Consider the following 23537-nt stretch of genomic DNA (forward strand, 5'->3'; position numbering starts at 1 on the left):
GACGGAGTGGCAGCCGATTTGTTGCCGGATATAATTACCGAATTAAATTGTTACAATTATACGTCGTACAGTCCGTTGAATACTGTATCGGATGGGCTTGCGGTTTCTAACTCTCGCGTTTTTTACCCTCTTATCCAATTTCCACAGAGCCTGGCCCCGGGAGCACAACAACAACCCTCTGCTTGTGGTGGCGTAGTGTAACGCGGCTCCGTTCGTTTGCTCGAGCACGTCGGCGGTCAAATGCAAACCAATGGGTGGCAGAGCCTGGAACATCGCGTGCACATTAAGCAGCTTCCCGGTGGTGGTGGAGCACCGTCTGCAGCCGGATTGTGGCGTTGCCTTCTGCAGGACACAGCAGGACCAAGGGCGGCTGCGGCAGAAACCGAAGCAGTAGGTGCAACGAGCTGTTGGAACGCCAAAGCAGAGTTTGAATTTTGAAGAGTAACAACAGAAAAAAGGAGGAGTAAAGGACCGGAAACCACTTCCCCGCGAAACGGAAGGAACGTAACGAACCTCGAATCGTCGGCATTCTCGGCAACGCGGCGACAGTACTCGTTCCGGCGATCCACTTCCGGATTCCGCTTTCCGTAACGTACTCTGGAAGCGGTGCATTTTCCACCGGAGGGAAAGAACGCTATCGTCCCCAACGACAACGACACCGACGGGCGTTCCTCCAAGGCCGTACGTCGTCGTCGTCGTGTCCGGCATCGGAAGAAGGAGCCCCCGACCGCTTGCCGCCCCCGCCAACGTCGTCGTGCCGTGCGTGTTCATCCGCTTCATCGCTGCCGTCGTCATTGCGGGGTAATATGGCCACACCGCCAACCGAAGGAGAAATCAGAGTGGGTCCCGGCCATCAGGTAAACGACATCTATGTACGTATTCAGAGTCCGACAGAAAGCTCCGGTCGAAATCACCATCCAACCTCCGGGAACCCGTTCCCGTAAACCGGGAAGAAACAGTTGTGTCTGACAATCGTTTTGCGATTCCGTACTCCTGATCATTGCTATCAAACTATGAACTGATGTTTCTTAGAGTTGGGAAGTTGATTACAGAATCCTTCAATTTAGTGCGTTATTTCGTAACAAAATATTGAAAGTTTTCAATAATGATTGATTTCTTTGTTCTACTCTTGCAATACCTATTGCAGAGTAGTCTTTTACTTTTGTTTGTTAGTTCTTCTGCTTGCATCAGTCGCAAGTGTGGATCAGTTTTGTGCAAACTTGCCTATATATTGTCGAATCTTGATCTTATCTTGAATGTTAACCATTGTTTCTTTTTTATCGTATTCTACATTTTGTGTTGAATTGTTTCATTTCCTGTTGTTGATTGCTCTGCTGTTTTACTTTAGCGACAAGTCTTTCTACTCAGTTTCGTGTTTAGTTGTCTCCTTATTTACGTTTTTTTATGGTTTCTGTTTTAGTTCTGTTGCTGGTGAATGTTTTATCATCTTAAAATGTCTTGTGAATAGTGTTGTGCTTATTGAATCTTTTGGCGATTCAGTTGGATCCATGAATCTTTAGGGATTCGCATCTTCATCCTCACCTTAATAAATCTGTTGAAACCTTACTGAATTTTTACAAACCCTAATGAATCTTTCGAACCCGTAATTAATCTTCATGAATCTTTTGAAACCTTAATGAATCTTCATGAGTCTTTCGAACCCTTAATGAATCTTCATATCTCTTTTGAAACCTTAATGAATCTTCATGAATCTTTCATGAATCTGAATCTGAATTACACAATTCTACTTGTAAACCATTTGAGTTTAATGGTAATTCTTTACTTATTACACATGAATGTAGGCGTTTGAGCAAGGCTGACCGTTGTTTTTATCTTCGACCCATACATAGGGTTATGTGTTAATTCGCAGTTTGTTTTCTTAGTGGAAAGATGTATTTGAAATTTGTATGCAAATGTTTTCATCGCCATTCCGTTTAGTGATGACATTCTCAATGGCTTCGGTAATGTTGCTGTGCGCCATCGCCAAACATAATTTATCTCCCATCGACCAGGCGGCGAGGCGAGTTAAAAAGGGAACAAGGTGATGATGGGTGTTTGACGTAGGCCAGCGCCGAAATTTCTTCACCGTGGCGGCCAACGGCGGCGAAAGATAAAAGATTTTTGTTTTATCGCGTTTCGGTTTCAGTTTGGTGTTCATGCGTTTCCGGCCGACAGTTATTGGCAGTCCCCCCAGCGGACGCTTCCTAACGATCGTTTGGGGTCGATGGAAGGGGGGGAGGGGGGGATGAAACTAACCTCACAACCAACAGCCCATCCCTTACCCCTTACTCAGCCTAGTTGATGCTCCCCAAAACAAATTGTTTTTTATTCTTTCGACGGGCGCCCGTGTGTTTGTGTTTATCCGTGTGCTGCTAACTGCCAGGCGACCATAACGGACCTAGAGAAGAAAACGAAACAAAAAAAAAATTACGTCTACCCGGGGGGTCACACATACACACAGGGCCAAACCCGAGCAAGATGGTTAACCCTTTGCGCTCGAAAGCATTTTCGCCTGCGCGAACCAGCAACTCGAGGCGAAATTGACCAAATTGGTAAACGCAGAGGCGGATTTAACGGTGCTGGGACTAAGCGCCCGCGGTGGGCCCCGAGCTCGCAAGGGGGCCAGAATCTTCAAGGGTTCCCTTCATATTTAAACAAAAATTCTATAGACTTCATCAAATTTCCTCAAAGATCGACAAGTACTAAATTGCAACCGGTCAATAACGGATAATTTTACTGCATCCTATAAAACTTATTGCCATGAACCATGACGAAATAATGAAAGGATGGTCCGGTATATAATCAGAGTTGAAGAGTGTCAATTGTAAACAAGCATGCATTTGCATAAACCCAACAGAATTTTCGAATATATCAAGCTTAGGCAGTTTCCATGCAAGCAATGCGTTTTTGACATGTCTTATTAGATGTTGCCACATATTTGAAAAAGCTGCAAATAACGTAAAATAAGTTTATAATTATGTAGTTTATTCATTAACTCATCGTAAATATAAAAATGTCACTTTGAACGTTGAAGCGCATGGATTAAGAACTGCAAATTGAGTAAGACTTGATCGGCTTACCAGCTTCAACCGGCTTGGCGCCGTAGCAGCGCCGCTCGAGTTGGTGCTACGCTACTGCTGGGCGCCGTATCGGCGCCGCTCGAGTGGAAAGGGTTAACATCCACCGGCCTCTTCTCGGAAGGATCCGGAGCGATCTCCGGCGGAAGAATGGTCAACAGCACACAAAAAAAAAGAACTAGCAACACCCCGTAGAGCATACTCTATGATAGCCGCTGATGTTGCTGCTCTGCTAGCAGCCCGTAATAAAGGCAAGTTTCACACGTTTAACGGTCAATAAAAAGTCATAATTTACGAACCCGGGGGCTGAAGTTAAAATTTCGCTACGCAACTTACTTCATTTTCATTTCGGAACGTGTGGTTCCTTTTTTTTCTCTCTCTCCCCATCGTCTTTCCTTTAGGCCCAAAGTTTGCAGGCCTGTTTCTTTCAGCTTGGCCCGGGAGTTGAGCTTCTTTTTTCATACCATTTCCTCCACCGTTTTTTTTTTCCTTCTTCCGTTCCTATGATACCTCCGGGTCGGAAGAAGCTGCTGTGTTGTGCGCTGGAAAATGCGTTAAAAAAATAACTATTTTTCCAGCACACACCCATGAATGGCGTGTCATGCGCGCACGGTGTGCGGTTTCTCAGGGAGTTTTAAAAACGCTGCAATACTTTGTGGAAAAATATGGGAAACTTGCGGCGTCGGGCGTATATATAATAAAAAAAACATACGGCGGCCGCTCGGTGAAAGGGAATGATAAAGTATTTCGACTCTGTTGCAAGCTTTGCACAATCATCCCAACGGTTAAGTCGCCTTTTTTTCTGTTTTCAACAGAAGAGAGAACCATCATCGAGATATTGAGGCAATGAAATGGGTGTTTGTGTGTGATGTTACACTGTGTAGCGCGTATAATTAACTGCGCGTGTCTGTTACACATAACTTCCCGCGGAAAGCGTATCAATCGGATAAAGTATGCTGATTGAAAACATGTTTACATTTGTGCAAAGTGATGATTATTGTGTTTTTCATTGGGCGTACCATCGGTTTCGGTTGGAGGGGGGAAACAAGCTGCTGCTTTCGTTAACAATGGCATCGGTTGGAAAAAAGGCTAAAATTGTTTATTAATATTTCACTTAAATAAATGTGGGCCATTTAGTTTCCTTTTTTTTTTATTGTCTGTGAGGATTTCTTGTTTTTTCAATCGAGACCCCGAAACCGTTTGCTGTCGGAATCAATTTTGATACATCGTTTTAAAGGGCTGGTAGGTTCGTTTTGAAGCTTCAGGTTACATACATCGATCACCTTACGCTGGTTTCCACTGAAGCAGAAGGGTGCGAAGGAAAATCCCCCTCGGAGAGGAAGCGGAGGTTCGAAAATGTAAATAAACTATTCCGTGTGTAATAACACCACTCCCGTGTGTGCACACCACCCTATCGTGGTAACACCATAATTCTGGTAGGAAATAATTAATGCCCATTGCTTTATGATGTTTGAACCGATGGAAAGCAACCTGCGATGCGCCGGCGGGTTGTTATTGTGGCCGCGCGCATGCCACACCGCCGCCACCAACACCGCGGCAGATGATCTTATTCCGACTAGATCGTTTTTCGTTTTTCCCTCCGCCACACTTGAGCCGCCGCGCGCATGTTTCGCGTGTAAATTTTTCCACTTTATGCCCGCTCGAGGGGATGGGAGAGTATGTTAGGCCAGAAGATCTCATTCCGATCGTTCGCCGGCGTATAATACCCCGGGCATGAGAAATTTTTGTCCGTTGGCGCGCCCAGCCAGGAGAAGCGGAGGAGTGGAAATGTGCGGGAAATTTGTTACCGGTCGGCCGAATGTGTTGCCCTCATTTGTGTTGTTGCGGTGGTGTGGAATTATTCAATAAATAAAAATCGGCAATAAACTCCCCCTTCCGGGCAGAAAGGGGGGGGGGGGGGGGGGGGGGGGGAAGTGTTAAATATATCTCTCACTCCCGGAGCAGATTAACGGAAGCAATAAGCCGCGGCTAGATCCGTTGTTTACCCTTTCCGCACGAATCTGTAAACATCATGGCTGCTTCGAACGGTGCTTCGGGTTGGGTATGCGTGTATATTTATGTGAAGGGTTAATTTCAATCGGTTATTACAATCGGCCACGGGTGTGGGTCGGGATCATTTCCCCGACGGAATGGTGGCTATTCATCGGTGTGTGAGCAAACATATTGTGTGATTGATTTCCACCGAACGATTTGGAGCGTAAAGTTTTCCCTCGTTCCGACTCGTTCCGAGCAAATCGATCAAACTGTTTAAATTCGCTTGCGGCTCATTTGAGAATATAATGGAAAATGAATAAATCTGCCTTTTTAATACGCTTTCGGGGGACTTTGATTGCGTGTGATTTTATCATTCGAGGATCCAATTTTCCCGTGGCACGATGAAAATTCAATCTTCTCCCAAGTTCCCATGGTTGGGAGCCTTCCGTTTTGCTGACCTCAACCTCCCGCTGCGGATTGGAAAAGGAGAAAAAATGAAGAACTGAAGTGAGCAAAAGTGGTGGCGGCCCCCCTTTGTGTGTTGGGCGGGTGCCGAGATTGGAATGAATAAAGAAAAGGGAAAACAAAGGAAAAACAAAACATACAGACACATAAAATGAGCGAAATGGACCATCTTCAGACAAATTACCCCGCGATGCTTCTGATGACGATTACTTTTCCTTTACTGGCCCCGCTTTGAGGAACCTCTCGAGGAAGAAGAAACTCCATTGTGCGGTGTGTGCTCCCGCTGTATGTGCCAGGTTTTGTTTCTTTCTCCGCCAGTCCGGGGAGCGACCTTGTTTAACCATCCATTTTTTTTCGTTTCCCGCAACGTTTTACATCTTACCACGCCGAGGAGGGATGTGTGGGCCTCCTAGGGTTAAGGTTATTTCTTCCTTTTTGTTTTCTGTTATACACTTTTCTTTCGGCAATTCTTTCTTCTTCAACATCTATCGAGCGCGCTCTTCGCCTCGGAAGATGAACAGCAGTGTGGGTCGCGGTTTTCTTTTAGACTGAGCGTCCGATGGCCCACCACCGTGGAACCACCACAAGGAGTACCTTTGAACACTGATACATACACACACATACATGTACGTTAACACTCAAATGTTGTGGTGCCCCATTGATGGCCCCTCCAAATGATGATGAGATAGTTTTCCACCGCAACCAAGTAGCAACATACCAACCGACCAGAGGATAGGATCCTCCGGCATTTCGTGGTCACGGTGTCGGAAATGGGAAAAAGAGGAACACATGGCAGTGTGTCTGAGTGTGTGTGTGTGTGTTAGTTTTGGAGCAACGGCGCCCTGTCAATCTCACCTTTGAAATCTTTCCACCATATTATTGGCTTATTAACCATAACGAAGCGATTTGAAATTAATTACGAACGGTGAAAGAAAACTGTAAACATTTGATCAAGTGCAGAGTGAACGGTTCGGGTTTGTTGGTCGTTAGGGGTTCGGTCCATATCGTGGCGAGATGGAATGATGAAGCTTGCGATCGCGTTGTGAATGTCCGACCATCATCGGCGGTCCCGGATGGTTGGCGAGCGGAAATGAGCAACACCTTCACATTTGGTTGCACACGCCCTGGCCACAGTGATGGTGGAAAACCCGATCCATCGTAATCTTTACCGCGTGTGATGTTTTTGGGCAAGCCGTTTTGGGATGATGGAAAACATATTCATAATGAACTCTCATGTGCTTTTGGTGGAAATGAAAAATCTCTATCGTTGAAAAAGCAGTGAATGGTGAATTGAAATGTGGAACACCTAAATATTGCCTGTGGATAATCACGTCGGGAATGTAAAGGAAATTATTTCAAATGCAAACACCAAATACGCCGCAAACTTCCAAAAGGGAATAGAAATGGTGAGCGGAAGGAACAGAATTCTTCTGGAAGAAAAAGGTTTAAATTAGAAAAGTAGTGTTTCCGAACTCGAGGAGAATCTTTTCTCATGAATGTTTATTCTGGTCACACTTTCTCTTCTTTCATAATCAGATAGTTGTAACTTGTCACATTTGTTGAAAACCAATAAGCGGATTGTACCATCTAATGATCGCGTTCGATTGAATCTCCCTGTACAGCCGTTCCGTGTTTTCTACTGTCTGGAAATTAATTACGTTTGATTTCGCGGCAGCTTTCTGGCGCCTCTGAAGGCCACACATATACAAAGCCCATCCGAAACGGACGGTCGATAATTAAATAATCATAACAATTACATCGAATCATGGATTCATTTTCGGTTCAAACTACATTACGCCTAATTTGCCTGCTCTTAACAAATCATAACCTCACTTAACACTCAATCGATGATCATCCCAATTCCATCACTCACCCACTCACCCCACCCGTTAGATTAATACGCGACCACCCCCCCTCCCCCCCCCCCCCCCCCAAACAACACCCGCCTACACTTTGCATTTCACAAACAAACACCACACATCTTCACGTACGGTTTTCCAACAGGCGCGTTCGTATTGCGCAAACTGCTGCTCTCGATTCACTTACTTTGCTAATTTTCAATCCCCCCCTCTCCGTAGTTGGTTCTTTGAGTATGTTTTGGTTGGTTTGGTTGCGACCGATGTGGTCGGCCGTTGAGGGAAACAGTAAGGAAAAAAAATTCGATCTCCTTTGGCCAATCGCTCTCTTACAAGAAGAGAGGTACCATTGTGTTTAGCATAATATCTTGAACCACAACAACAAAAAAGAAAACAAAGTATAACCACTCGCCCTTTTATAAGCCACCAAAAGCGTGAAGCTACTAATAAACACCGCGTGTCTGTGGTGTGGAGAAAGCAATTCATTAAAAACTTTAAATGTAGAGTAGCCACGTACGCGCTTGAGCGCCTGCCAGCGGTAGCCACCGCGGACGATGTTAAGGTGCTGTTAATTTTCACACGTTCTCATTTTCATGACCCGTCTGTTGGTCTAAATTCATATCTTTCGTTGGCCAACAATTGATAAATTGTTACACGAAATTTACACGAGAAAACAACACTCTTCCTTTTAGTTATGTATACATTAGTGCTAAGTTGGTGCGTGGAATGTAAAAGTTTTATGTATACAAGCAGTTGAAGGTTACCATTCCCTTAATGGAGGAAAATTAATATTCTTATGTCTCACTCTCCTGTTCGTAGTCACCATTTCTTTTAACAACATCCTACTCGAGCACACCACATAGGCAAACATTGACACCAGACAATTCTTATCCGCAACATTTCCTCAAACATAACATCAACACAAACTCATCTTGGTGTAACAAATTTCATTGGTTTCTCCATGGCAACGATCTACACGCACTCATTGTGTACTCATTGTGGTTTTGCAAACCCATTCTTCCTTTCTCTACCTACCTTTCGCAGGCAACATTACCAGACTATCAACCAATCGAGAACTACCGCTCCGAGGACGATGAAGATCGCGACCTAGAGGATCCGAGATGGACACCCGGCCTGTACATTGATAATGATCTGTTGATGTACCTGACCGCCGCTCGTTCGATATCCGCCTTTCAGGGTATGTGCGAGGAAGATGGTTGTATGGCAGCTAGTCGCGACGATACAACTATAAACGCGTTTGATGTTGTAAGTATGCCTAGCCCAGGCCACACCGGTGGGGCGCCACCATCTTCTCGTTCTTCCCAGTCGTCCTCCTCACCGTCAGCATCCGTTTCCTTTACGTTCTACTCGCAGCTACACGACTCGGGATACGACGCCGGTAAAGCACTAGAGGCACTACTGAAGTGTCCCGTCACCAAGGGAATCGAGAAGAAGTGGACCGAGGAGGAAACGAAACGCTTCATCAAGGGTTTGCGTCAGTTTGGGAAGAATTTTTTTCGTATACACAAAGACCTTTTACCACATCGGCCAACGGTAAGTGGAGGGGATTTAACATTGGTTCCAACTTAATTAAATTTAAAATGTTTAAATGTTTAACACATAATATGCGGAGGGGTTGCTTCAGCGTCGATAATGTTACCAAATAAGAAAATAATTTTTAAAAAAATACCCATAGGGTAACTGTACCAATAGTGGTGCACTTAGTACTGTAAATATCAAATAGGTGTGATTTATGAGTGTTAAGAACACAATATTCTACATATTTGAATCAATTATGATCGAAACATGACTTTTCTTTTGAAAAACATCTATTTTCACCGTAAACCATACAAAATACACGAAAAAAAGCGTATTTTTCGTCCTAGTCGGTTGCTCCTATTATGGTGGTATGGTTCCTATAGTTGTGGTATCGTGTTCCTATAGTGGTGGTAGTACGAAAAACTTGAATATATTTTGACTATTACTTATTTTTGAAGCATATTTCAAACAGAACGGTAAAATACTCCTTGACCATGGAAAATTGGTGGTTGTCATTGAAAAGACTGTATTGATTTACCGAAATATGTCCAATTTTAATTCATAAAAAATGCTCTGAATATTACAGCTAAAACTATAGTATATACGTTATAGCGTATCCCTCGCCCGCTTTCTTTTTTCTTTCCTCTGCTTCTTCTGCTGAGCCTTATCTCCAGTTCCGCTTTGTTTATTTTGTAGAAACAGAATAAAATCACTAAATTTACCGGATTATATTAGCCAAAACCGGAATAAAACTAAAATATACTTGTGAAAAAATCTATGGCTACTATAGGAACAACTTGGGTTTTTGTGCCTATAGTGGCACTATAGTAAAAACTATAAAAATATAATAAAATTATGCTAAAATGCACTAAGTTCGTATAAATCAATTATATTGGAGTATGTAAGTAGCGAAATCATATGGTTTTAATGATTTTGTAGTGATTTATAGCCTTAAGGAAATCATGATATTCGTTATAGATTCTTAAGGAATGCAGCATGTTGGGACAACCTGTTTAGAAACTATGAATTTTGGAGCTTATATATTACGGAATGAGATGGTTCATCTTTTTAACACTCCGCAGAAGATCAAAGAACATTTCATAGAAGAACAAATAACTCCATTGTATATATATCGGCGTAGAGCTAAGATTTTATTCCACTACAACCACTATTGGTACTAGCTCCACTATGGGTGCACTTACCCTATAGCATTTTTAATCTATATTTCTGCAGGAATGCTGAAAGAATGAAGTGTTGTAGCATTGTTACCAAAAGTTTTGTTGTAAACTCAAAATCTACAATTTATCTCAAAATATGGAATTATTTCGCCCAAAAGTTTGAAATAATAATTATCAATTAATATTGAGCGATTCGAAGAATTATCTCGACTTCGACGTCTCGAAGGGTTCCTAAAAATACCTGCACCAAAATTATGTTTGACAAGAGATCCAAAAAATACGATAGTTCCTAACAGTATGGGTATGTTTTGTGTTAATCAGTTTATCATGGTCATATCTCAAGAACTTTATTCTTATTTCTGCTCTGAATAAATTGAGAATCCACAACATGTTCAATTCCATGAACTAACCGCTACTGCTGTTAGCTTGGCCAATTAATTAATTGCCAATGGCTGTGAAAATCGTTTGGGGAGATTCATTCATATGAATCTTTCAACTAAGATTCTTTCAGCTACATTCATCAAAATGCTGCATATTAACATGATGAAAGAATCCTCATGTTCCGTAACTGTTAAATTTTAGTAATGTAAGAAAGCAACATTCGAGTCATAGAAAAGTTTTTACTCTAGCAGCTCTCTAGTAACTCTAGTCTTACGCTTACTTTTTTTTCAAGCGTTATGTTTTATAATTGCCAGCGTTAATTGATGAGTGTGTATGTATGTTTTTTTTGTCTTGTTCTAGCCGGAACTGGTAGAGTTTTACTATCTGTGGAAGAAGACACCGGGTGCCAATCAAAACCGGCCCCACCGGCGACGACGGGCGAGCTCGCTGAGACGGCGCAACACGCGGACGAACAGTAATGCGAGCAGCAGCGGCACGCCACCGAACAGTAGCAGCGGAAGCAGCAGCAGCAACAATAGCGGCAGCAACAACAGCAAGAAGGAACAGACCCCCGAGCGCACCGTGACGGACTCGTCGTCGTCCCGACCGTCGCCGATCGGCAAGGAGGAGAACAGCTCCGTCACCGAGGACGACGTGAGCGAGTGCGACAGCGACTCGAGCGCCAACAAGGCGTCCGCGGCTGCAGCGGCAGCGGCAGCGGTAGCCACCAGCAGCGGCAGCAGCAGCAGCAGTAGTAGCAGTAGCAACGGTGGTGGTGTGGTGGTGGTCAGCGTTGGCGGCGGAGGTGGTGGTGGTGGCGGTGGAGGGGGAGGCGGAGGAAGTAACAGCAGCAGCAGCAGTAGCAGCAGCAGCAGTAGTAGCAGCAGTAGCAGTAGCAGCAGCAGTAGCAGCAGTTGCAGCAGCAATAGCAACAGCAACAGCAACAGCAGCAACAGTAGTAGTAACGGGAGTAACGGCGGCGTCGGCGGTTCCGTCGGCGTCGGAGACTTTACGACGACGGCCAGCAGCGGCGGCGTTGGCGGGGGCAGCAGCGTCGGCAGTCACGTCGGTGGCGGTGGAAGTACGGTCACCGGCGAGGAATCTCCGTCGAGGATGCGGACCCGCCAAAAGCCAACTAAGGAATCGAATGCGACGAACGCGAAGCGACCTAAGCGTGGCGGTACGGAAACACCAGAGCAGCAGTCGGCGGCCACCAATAGTAGCGGTAGTGGGGGCAACACCACAAATACGGCCGGTGTTGGCAGTGGTACTTCTGCAGCGGCGGCTGGTGGTGGAAGTGGAACAGGAGGCGGCAGTAGCAGTGGTGGCAACCAGGATAGTCCAAAGACACCGAACAAAGCAAGCAGCAGTAATGCCAGTTCCTCTAGCACTTCCCAAGGCGCCCCCGATGGTGGTAAACATTCGACTTCGGGTAAGGTCAAGGGATCATCCTCCGGTGGGGGATCGTCATCGTCAGCGGCAGCATCATCATCGGGCAAAGCGGAGACGACGACTCCCAGTAAGGGCAAGAAGCGTGCAAACGAACTCGAACAGGACGGGAACGACGACGGAGCGAAGGATGGACAGAAACGCAAGCGATCCGACAGCCCGGCGGAAAGCATCACAACCGACAGTCGGCCCGGCTCGGTGTTGGATGAGGCCGAATCGAACAGTGAAGCCGCCACGGAAGCCAGTGGTACGGCCGGACGCACTCCGACGCCTGTACATGGAACGACCAATAATGCGACCGGCGGTAACACTTCCGGAGCCGCCACGGATACGACTGGCGGAACCAACGCGAACAAGGATGACGAGAAAGATCCCCTCTCGCTGGGACCTCCAGCAGCGGAACCGATGGTTACCGAGTCGAACGAAAACAGTAGTAGCAGTAATGCGACCTCCTCAACGGCCACTACCAAATCTTCGTCCGGTGGCTCGTCGGAAGATAAGGACGATGATTCCAATGCGGGTGCGACCGGCGCTGTCATTGCATCGGCGGTAGCGACGGTTCCAACGGCAGCCGATACTGCCAAGCTGCCCGAAACGGAAGACATTACGCCACCCTCGACGGCTGCACCGACACCGGTAGCAACACCCGGGTCTCAACCGGCATCCACTGGCACGTCTGGAACTCCGACAGTGGAAGGTTCCGAACAGCAACAGCAAACACCTTCGACCGACGATCCAGCCAACGGTGCTGCGGATAGCAAACCACCCTGTCTAACGACCTCCAACGAGCAGGAGATGGCGTCCAAATTGGCCAACCTGAAGCAGGAAGCGTCGGCAACGACTGGTAGTGCAGCGCCACCATCCGCTTCTACCGGAGCTTCAGCGGAGTTCAACTCGAAAGATGTGTTTATCAAAAAGGAACCGGGTGATGAGTCGTCCGCCGGTACCGGAGCGCCCGGTGACCAGCAGTCGTCCAGTGGTGGAGCGAACGCGTCGGCACCAGGTGCTGCTGCTGCATCCACGACAACTTCATCCTCCAGTGAGCCGCAGGATTTGAAGCTTAAGATTGAGGTTAAATCCGAAGCCAAACTTATGCCTGGTGGTGGTGGTGGTTCGGAGTCTTCATCGGTCACTCACGGTGGAAATGGACCGCCACCTGGGGAGATGAAGTACGATCCGGAAAATCTCGTCATGAAACCGTCGCCCTACGATAACCACATAAAATACGGCCATCCGGGCGACGAAGGTATGAAGTACGGCGGAGGAGAACACAAGTACGGCCCTCCTCCGCCGCATCCTCACAGCCAGCATCAACCTCCGGGAGGAGGACCTCCGGGCGATCCGCAGGGTATGAAGTATGGCAATTCGTCGCAGGACGAACCGCTCGAGTACGATATGAAGCGTTACCCAGCGCACGGCGGACCTCCTGGAGGAGGACCTCCAGGGCAGCCGTCGGATGGTTCCGGGCCGTTACCCCTAAAGCTCGGCGGAGAACCTCCGTCCGGACCGGCGGGTGCAGGAGGTCCACCACCACCTGGCCACCTAAAACTGTCCCAGTATCCACAGGATCTGACGGGGTTAAACTTAAAGTATCCGCCGCAGGATGAGCGCTCTAAGTTTGCGCCTTCGCCCGCATCGGACAGTGGCAGTGGAAGTGGAGTAACGCTTCCACCGGTCGGACCGCTTCCGCTCATTCCGAAGAGTCACTATCCGGATGCGGCGCAACTTAGTATGCTGCGGCAACACTACGAGCAACAGTTCAAGTACGACCCGATGGCCGCGGTGAAGTACGGTCCTCCGGGAATGCCACCGTTCGGTCCCGGCCCACCCGGTCTCCCAGGGCACCATCATCCGCAGCACCACCCGTTGGCCGGCTCACTCCCAGGGCAGCCACAGTCACAGCCACAAGATCTGAAGTACCTTCCACCGGAGGCGGGTCTGGGTCCGCTCAAGTATCCACCCTCTTCGATGGCCAGCGACACTCCGACGCCTCCGGGCAGCGGTGGTCCGCTGCTGAAGAACAGCTTCTCGGCGGACAATCTAATCAAGAGCTCCAGCTCCAGCTCGAGCGGCAACGATTCCAACCCGCTCGACGTATCGGTTTCATCACGGTTGACCGTCACGCCGAACCAGGACAGCCAAGGGAGCAACAGCAGCTCACAACCGACGGCCCTCCATGGCGGCGGCGGTGGCAGTGGAAGCAGTATCGCTTCGCCACAATCCGGTGGCCCACCACCGGCGTTACCACCTCACAGTGCCGCATCATACCCCCCGGGACCTCACGGCGGTCCACCACCTCCGGGTGGTCACCCAGGTATCGTCAATCCGGGCCTGATGCCATCGATGCATCACGGACCCAACTCGTCGCCCGTACCACCGACGTCCCAAGCGGGTCTCGGTGGTCCTCTCGGTGGACACCCGCTCGGTGGACCACCACTGGCCCATCCCGGATCGGGTGCCGCCCCACCGCCACAGCTGTTACCAACCCCGCCCGGCGGAAGCCCGTACCATCGGGGTCCTCCGCTACCGCCCACATCTCTACCGAACTCGTCCGCTTCCTCGGTATCGATGGCGCCTTCCTCGAGCTCGGTGCTCACGTCGACGACGGCATCCACCTCCTCTTCCGCGAATTCCCACTCGCCCGCCCCGATGCGCCTCTCGTCGTCGTCCGAAAACAATGGTGGCCCACCGTTGCCGATGTCGCACCATCACCATCATCACCATCATCATCGACCGGATCGTGGTGGCGATCAGCGTGACCAGCCACCACCTTCACGACCCGGTGCAAATGATCTACCACCGACCCGTGCTTCCCCTATCAACTCGCTGCTACAGGGTGTACCACCTCCGCACGGAATCCTCTCGCATCCACTTCCGCTGCACTTGGGTCACCCGGGCATGCAGCTTCCACCGCATCATCCGGCACACCTTGCCGGTCCCCTGGTGGGACACGCCGGATTACTACCTCCTTCGCTAGCGGGACACGGTGCGGCTATTCCGCTCCTCGGTGGACCAACTCCGTCCGCGCTCGGTAGCTTGATGGAGGTTGCGGGCGCTGGCCGACGTTCGCCCTCGAATCCCCCGCCCGGCAGTCTGTCGGCTAGCGGGACACCACATCCTCATCTTCCACCCACCTCCATGCACCAATCGGTGAGCGCACTGGCCCAGTCGCCCTCTACTCCGACCGGTGGCCCACCTTCTGGATCGTCATCCGGACTGAGCCGTGCAAGCCCCAGCGTACCACCGGGCGGACCAGGAACTCCCGGCGGTGGGTACCCGGGACCGGGCCATCATCATCGTTCCAGTTCTCCTGCGAACTCGACTAGCTCGGTCCTATCGCGTGCCAGCCCAATGCACCTCGGACACCATCCGTCGACGCCGGGTGGCAGCGGTGGTGGTGGTGCAGGTTCATCGTCATCGGCCGCCGCAGCAGCAGCGGCAGCGGCCGAACGTGACCGACAGATGATGCGCCAACAGAGCCCACACATGACACCACCGCCGCCGACTTCGTCCGCACCGTCGACGTCCTCGCTGATCTCGAGCCCACTGAGCAAGATGTACGGTGGACCGTCCGGGCAGCGGTCGCCTCCGCCCTCCCATCCGTTCCGACCCGGCGCATCGCCTCCGGTCATACGACACCCCCAGATGCCTCTACCTCTACCGATGACGGGCCCGATCGCGGGCATTCCCGGCTCGGTGATGCACCCCTCACAGCCCTATCCACTGATGCACCCGTCACTGTTCAACCCGCATCACCACAACCCATTCTACGCACCCTACCCGTACGGTCCGGCCTATGGTCCGGGCTTTTCCTACATGAAACCGGGTGGATCCCCGCTCGACAACCCGATGCTGCACGGCCATCCGACGGCGATTCCACCGCCCCGGCCGGAAGACGCACCGGGTCCGGGAGGTCCCGGCGGTGGTATCCATGGGAACGCGGGTGAAAAGAGCAAATCCTCCTCCGGTGGCAAGTCACAGCAACCGCAAACGTCGTCCTCGTCCACCTCGTCGGTGTCGTCGCTATCCGGATCGGGCGATCGCTCGAAGCAATCCGGATCCGGCTCGTCGTCCAGTGGTGGCGGTAGTAGTGGGCACTCGAACGCCTCGAACCAAAGCAGCTCCAGCGGAGGCGGAGGACCTCCGGGAGGTCCGGGCAGTGGTGGACCATCGCCTGGCAGTGGAGCGGCGGGTCCTGGTGGAATGGTGGGTATGCCCGGTGGACCTCCACCGGGAGGTCATCCCCTCAGCGGTAGTCCGTTCCATCCAGCCGGGCCACCGCATCATCACTCCCCTTACGGACCTCCGCAACCGCACAATCCGTTCATCGAAAATCAGCTGCCACCGGTCGGTGGAAAACCCACCAGCCATATGGATGCGCTGCGAGCTCACGCGCATGCCGCGGCCGGTGGAGGCCTTGGGCCACCACCTGGTCATCATCCGCATCACCATCCCGGGCACGGACCACCGCCGCCACCTGGCGGACACCATCCGGCGCATCCGAACGAGCCGGTTCACATCGAAACGCTCGATATCGATCCGGATCCGGAGCCACCGTCCCCTGTCCATGACATGAACCGTGGTCCGAGCCCCGAAGCCAAACCCGACGACACCGAATGCCACCGATCACAATCGGCTATGTAAGTGTGTGGGAAGCTAACAATGATATTTTGGTTCAATGATAGAGTTGGGTAATTTACATATTTCGTTTAAGAATCTGAATGACTCTTTCCTTCTATTTTGAGATTCGTGAATATCATTGTTTAATTCAATCTAAACATTAAATTAAATCTAAATTATAATGAGGTTTCCAGTAATGCACATTTTTCTATACGGTTTGCTATTATTCAAGCAATTGGTATCTTGTATTAAACTCTGCCTAAACTCTTTCCATGAGCAAATATGCTTGCGTATAGTTGACTCTATTATATTGTGTATTTGTTTGTTCTTTTCATCATTAGCTTTGTGCGACGTTGCGATCGAGGTGACTACAACTCATGCACCCGTACGGATCTCGAGTTCAAACCGACCCCCGACTCCAAGCTGGCCCGTAAGCGTGAAGAACGCGATCGCAAGCTGGCGGAAAAGGAACGGGAGCGGAAGGCTCAGCAAGCGGCCCAAGCCCAGCACCAGCACCAGCAGCAGCAACACCAGCAACAACAGCAGCAGCAACACCAGCAGCAACAGCAGCAGTCGCACAATCCTTCGATGCATCCACACCAACCCCCGCCATCCCATCCACACCATCCGCAGCATCCGAGCGTTACGGCGCACCAGCATGCCGTTGCCGCGGCGCACGCACATCAAGCTGCCGTTGCGGTGGCCGCTGCTCAGCAGCATCACCACCAGCAGCAACAGGCTGCCGCAGCACACCAAGCGGCCGCTGCTCAGCAGCAACAACAGGCCCAGCAACAGGCGCAACAGCAAGCACAGCAACAACAGCAGCAGCAGCAGCAGCAACAACAGCAGCAACAGGGTGGCAAACCGGGCAGTGCCGGTCCTGGTGGTTCCGGGCCAGGTGGTGCTGGTGGTCCACCGGGTCCACCACCACCCGGTCATCATCCGGGCCATCCGTCGCCCGGACAGCAGTCAATGAAGCCAGACATCAAGCCGTACCCGGACACGCCCGCCCTACGTCAACTGTCCGAGTACGCGAGGCCTCATGTTGGCTTCAGGTAGGTGTATTGTTGGTCCGTTGTTGGCCCGCCGCAAGCGACAACTAGGGAACCAGCACTCTCCTTCCACACGTTCGCAATGCAAACCAACAAGAAAAAACGCCCTAACATTTTCGGGATCTTGAGTCCTATTCCAACTTCCCGCCCCTCGTCACCTTCCGCTTCTTGGACCTTACAGCGTCCAGCAGAAGAATACTGTCGTTCATATCGTTCTTCGCTCGTTGGTTTGTGGTCGTACGTTTTGCCGCCTTCTTCGTGTGCGTTGTTCATCTTTCTTTTTCTTTTCTCTTTTTCGAAATATGTGTACACTCTTGTTCCGGTGTGCTTTGTAGTCCCGTGGAGACGATGGTCCCGCCACCATACCATCCACTGTACAATAGAGAAAGGTATAATATTAGTGATTGTTTCCTTTTATTTTCTATATTTGACCCCATCATTCATTCTTGTCATCTTTCTTTAATTTAGTGCGTGTGTTTACCACTCGTTCCACACAATTCGCGCTATCAACCCGTTTCACAAAAACATTATAATTACATACGGCTTTTTTGTTTTGGTTCCATCTATATTTGGGAGCAAATGCAGTACCAAAATTCAATTTGCGCTTTGCGTTTCTATTTCCTTACTTTGCTGTTTGTGCGTATTTTGTCCCAATTATTAAATTTTTATTTTTTTTTTCTGTTATCCCACCAAAGTATCATCAGTCAGCTTTCCATATATCCGGTGTCGTTTTTCATCCGCTTTTTTCATTCAGAATTGGCTCTTAACGCTTTGGAAGAGTTTGCAAATAACACGAAACTAACGCATGATTTGCATTCTTTTCTAATCAACGATATCCGGGAAAATCATTCCCTCCACAAAATTCAATATCATTTTGTATGCACGATAGGCTGCAGAGGTATACACACAAACACGCACACGCACACTCCAATTCACGAATACCGGACCTTATCCATAGTTTTCGAGAGGAGGGAACCAAGAGAAACGTAACATTTTGTTTGATAACTTTTGATTCTCATTTTATTTTAACTTCATTTTTGATTCATGCATTCATACACATTTCAATTTATTCTAATCGGTCTCATAAGCTCGCAAATAATTTTCATAAACTAAAAGTTCATCGCACTACGTATGTGCCATTATTTAACAAATGCTTATAGTCTAAATGTTGGTAAGAGGAATAAAAACTATTGAACAGTCATAATCACAGTCATTTGATAACATTTATAACACAATTTATAAAACATATTTTTATTCCGATTTTTTTTCTTCTTTTCTTCCCCTCTCAACACGTGTGTACCCGCGTGCGTGCGTGTGTGTGTGTGTATGTATGGATGTATTTTTTCCGTTCCGCTCTACCTCCATAACGACGCCGGTGTGCTGCTCGTTCGTTCATGCAATGATATTGATCGATTTTTGCGAAATTTCTCCGATTAACAGGGACATCTTTTTTAGGGAATTTGAGGACCTTAAGAACGCACAGCAGGGCATGGGCCCGTCTCGATTGGACCAGCACTGGATGGAGTACTACCGGATGAGGTAAGCGGATGAAAGATAGTTAGAGATTGCGTTTCAAAAAACTCATTTCGATGTTTGTTTATACTTTTAGAGGGATGCATCCATCGCAGTTTCCTGCACTGTACGGAAATCCGGCTGCTCTGGCCCAGTTAGAACGAGAACGAATAGGTAACGTATCGACTACTGGAATGATAGACGCGCGCGCATGAAATACGTCGCGATCGATGATCCAGGAGAGAATGATCTCTAAACTTGTTGATCATCCTCCAGCCTCCTCCATCGTCACGTTGTCCTCTATCGGCGACATTTCTTTTGTTCTCTATCTACTAACTACCCTCATCTTGTGTGTCCTGTCGTTACTTACCCGGCGTTTTTTTTTACGTTTTTCTTTTCTCTTTTTTGCATTTCTCTTTTCTTCTTCACTTCCTTTTCTGTGTGTGTGTGTTTATGGAATTTGATCACGAAATGATTTTCGCGCCACCTCATAAAATTGAAACACACCACCCCGCACGTTTTAATTTCCCGCGCGCCGCGCAATCGTCCGCAATGATGAACCGGAAAACGCTCGGAAAATTCCTCGTACTCTCAATCAACAACTTCTTCTACTCCCTCAACCCGCCACCAACGACGATGACGACAACGACGGCTACGATCGATCTGGCTTGGGCGCGTCCTCCGTTGCGTTTATGATTTGTTTCTGTTTTGTCCATGTACCTCTTTTCCACCAACATAACAAACAAACCCGCTTGTGTCCGTGTGCTCCGTCCGTGTCCGTCCGTACCGTGCCGTGCTATGCCGCTGGCCGTATGCGTATTTTCTGTTTTAAATCCCAACTTATCAACTTTAATTTTTATCTTTCTCTCTCTCTCTTTCTCTCTCTCTCTCTATTTCAATATTGTAATTGTCGAAATGTGGATGCGAAAACCGAATACCTACTACGCCGTTGCCTCAACTGCGGCCACTGCCACCACAACACAACTGCCACCTACTGAACAAAAAAAATCAAAACCCACCGCCCTACCTACAAAACATTCTTCCCTGTCCGCTTCTCGGGGGGAAAATGTGTACCGTGTATGGGTTGCGGTGGGGAAAAAACAAAAACAAACCGAAAATTATGCTCCGTTACTGAACAATGTTCAAACGACCAATGGCCACCTCTCTGCTGTTGTTGCTATTTTGCTGTTTATTGCCCCACCTATCATGGTGCTAAAACTCACAATTGCCCTTTTTCTCTTTTCTCTTCATTCCATTTTCTATTTGGTTGACGTATGGCTCGCGTACTTATTGCTGCACGGCCGGTCGGTCTACACCACGAACACACTCACACGCAAACATGTATTTTGGTGAATTTGGTTCATTGGAAAAAAAAACAAACCACGATAAAATCATGAAACGATTTGACGCCATTCCGCCCTCTTGCCCACACACCGAACTGAAACCATCAATCATCTGCAACCCGCAACCGATGATAATCCAATGCGTTCCAAACAAAACCATGAAACGTTCGCTCTTTGAACATGATGGAACTGTAAAATGGCATGATCCAAACAAACGAAACCCAAATCAACAACACAGGCTTGCCACCGCATCCTGTCGGGCTGGATCCATCCGATCCGATGGTACGTATCAGCATCGAATCGTCAATCATGTTTTATGTTGTTGGTTTCTGTTCACTTGTTACAGTTGCGCTTGGCTGGCGAATATCACGCACACTCCCATACGCACTTGCACTTGCATTCGCAACAGCAGCAAGACTCGGCGGCAGCGGCGGCGGCGGCAGCGGCAGCGGCGGCAGCAGGTTTTCAACTACCACGTGAGTTTGTATTCAAAACAAAACAGAAAAATCCCAAGCGAAATCAAATTTCAAGAAAAGTGTTGTGAAGCCATTGACTCTATCTGACACATTGAGACACATTTGATCCCAGTCGAAAAAGCAAACAAGCATCTTTCGTGGCATCATCCGTACTTCATCTTTACTGATCTCTTCACACGATCTCTCCATTCATCACGCATCTCTATTGTTCGATACTCTATTTCCTTCGCTAAATCTACCTACCTAAATCAAAACAAACACGATCTTTCCGGTCGATCGATTGCTCGTGGCTCCCCAATCCCTGTATCTGCTTCGTATTAGTTTTAGCATATCTTTCCTAATGTCCGTCGCGCGTAATCATTATGATCGGCTAATTTTGTTCATTTAATTCTACATACCCTTTCCACCCCGGTTTGTGATCGTTGACTATTTTCTGTTCGTTTGTCATCCTACTCCTCATATTCATCGTCGCCGCCTACCACGTTGTATTTCGAAAATCCGCCAAAAACAACAATTATGTCATTCGATCTCTCTTCCGTTGGTATTCGTGTATTCTAATATTTATACCATTTTATCATTCCATGTTGTTGTGCCTGCCCGCTGCTCTCTCTCTCTGGTGCTAATTGCATCCACAATGTTGGGGCGGGAAAATTGTCGTTCCCGAATTGTTTCATCTTCACAGCCAACGTACCACCCTATCCGCGTCCGAATGTGTTAATGCCCAGGGATCCCCATTCGGAGGTGCTTTTGCGTATGTCCTATGATCCATTACAGGTAAGTCGCCAGCAAATGCTGAATTTTCTAACAAGAAATTACACCTCACTTTGTATCCGTGTCCAATACCCCATTTTCTTTTCCTTTGGCTGTCTCAACCCCCACCTCACGTATTCAATCTTACTGCGAACGTCGCGGAGAGACCGATATTAAAATCGATTTAATTAACACAGTTTCTTCCACCAGGCCGCTGAATTCCAACGACAAAATGCATTAGACCGGGCCCATTCGCTGCACGAGCAGTACCTGAGGTATTTATGATGACTTATTGTGGTGGATTTTGCGCACAAGTCGGCTAAAATTGGGACTATCGAAATTGTGGGAAGAGGCCTGGAAGATCTACCTGGCCATCAGCATTTGATTGAACGGATTTTTTTTTAGCTTTTTGTCGTGTTTCTGCGGCGACGTTATTAATGGTTATCCGTTATTTTATCCACTCTGTTTTTTTGTAGGCAACACGAACGCGAGATGAAAGTGCGAGCGCTTGAAGAGGCAGCCCGAGGCGGAAAACATTAGAGATACACCATACGTTAGCAAAACACACAAAAATTAGTCACGCAAAAGGAAAATCCTTGGAGGTGTTTGAATAATTCAACACACGTGTTCTAAAACAAAAAACGAAAAGAAAAACTAGCTATATGCAACTCTATCCACCAACGATCCTTCCTAATAGTTTCTTCCCCTATTTGACCAAAAAGAAATATTTGACAAACAAAATGAATTTGAAAGCAACACAAAAACGAATTCACACACACTCGCTTGAGGTACACACATTAGAAGGAGAAGAAGGAAAACGAGAGCGTAAGCGAGGTGTGAATCAACCAACCGAATAGACACAAATGGTGACATTGGCATCACCATAAGCAAAGATGAGCAACGTCGACAACTTTCACGATTAGAGTAGATATAATTTAGTCGTTTTTTCTTTCTCTCTTTAATTGTAGTAGTTCGGACTTCGTTAGTGTTAAGCTAGCAAACCTAATACGTTCCGCCGCGCGCAAGGAGCTCTAGTTCTTTTAACAAGACTGTACATAGTTTTTGTTTTTTGTGCCCTAGCCTCTCTCTAGGTCATGTTCGGTTTAAAGTAAACTGATGCGTCTACTTTTTTATCAATTAAAATGTTGCGTATGCATTTGCTTTGTCTCTCTGTCTCTCCATCTCTCTTTTTCTCTCTCTCTCTCTGATTGCGCTTAGTGTTGAGTACATGATCGGTTTGGTTAAGGAAGGAAGTTTTTCACTCTTAAGTTGAGTTGTTCTGCCTGCCATTCTCCAAGAACAAAGACACATCACATGTAGTGTCTATTTGTGTCCAGCTTGGAATCGGATTGCACATTGGGTAGAGGATTAAGTTAATAAAGATTGTTGCAAGCAAACAATGAACACATATTCGATTGAACAAAAGAGAAAAAAACTCAAATAAATTGTATAAAACGATACAAAACTACAAACAACAATATTAGTATGTAAGTAGAAAACGATATATATATATTTTATATTTATGACGATAGGAGGAAATATATACTATACACACAGAGAGAACGAGAGATAATAAGTGCACCGTAGCATTGAAAATTGATGCAGAAGAAAAAACACAGGAAATGATAGCGGGCATACATTATGCTCGTGGCTGCATTTGCAGTTGCGATCGGGCAGTTGAGGGCCAGGCAAACAAAAAGTAAAACTCACAACGGAATCAACACACAAAACAAATTACTAACTGGCGCGCGCGCACACACACCCACACCCCTAGTGTTTTTAGTTGTAAAATGTTCATCAGCGGTGTAGTAACACAATATTTAGCTACGTTTACAACATTGTCG

The 23537-nt window shown here is 47.9% G+C and overlaps 1 protein-coding gene across 1 annotated transcript; it reads left to right on the top strand.

Moving 5' to 3' along the window:
- The first annotated feature begins 806 nt into the window (after positions 1 to 806).
- Positions 807 to 22506, top strand: LOC131280932 (trithorax group protein osa). Its single transcript, XM_058310177.1, has 15 exons — positions 807 to 872; positions 8438 to 8659; positions 8768 to 8947; positions 10852 to 11719; positions 11771 to 16580; positions 16902 to 17301; positions 17335 to 17615; positions 17948 to 18001; positions 19053 to 19151; positions 19222 to 19298; positions 20706 to 20749; positions 20814 to 20943; positions 21626 to 21717; positions 21904 to 21968; positions 22170 to 22506. The coding sequence occupies exons 1-15, from the start codon at positions 807 to 809 to the stop codon at positions 22231 to 22233; spliced, it is 7452 nt and encodes a 2483-aa protein (XP_058166160.1). The 3' UTR covers positions 22234 to 22506.
- Positions 22507 to 23537: the final 1031 nt, after the last annotated feature.

This window comes from Anopheles ziemanni, chromosome 2, assembly GCF_943734765.1.
Source record: "Anopheles ziemanni chromosome 2, idAnoZiCoDA_A2_x.2, whole genome shotgun sequence".
NCBI classification, from domain to species: domain Eukaryota; kingdom Metazoa; phylum Arthropoda; class Insecta; order Diptera; family Culicidae; genus Anopheles; species Anopheles ziemanni.

What these genes read in the sequence shown, in the direction of transcription:
- LOC131280932 (XM_058310177.1), top strand. Translation starts at nt 807, where the DNA reads ATGGCCACACCGCCAACCGAAGGAGAAATCAGAGTGGGTCCCGGCCAT. An exon ending in GGCCACCAATAGTAGCGGTA is followed by an intron (nt 11,720 to 11,770) that starts GTGGGGGCAACA and finishes GTACTTCTGCAG; the next exon opens with CGGCGGCTGGTGGTGGAAGT. An exon ending in CCACTGTACAATAGAGAAAG is followed by an intron (nt 18,002 to 19,052) that starts GTATAATATTAG and finishes TCCGATTAACAG; the next exon opens with GGACATCTTTTTTAGGGAAT.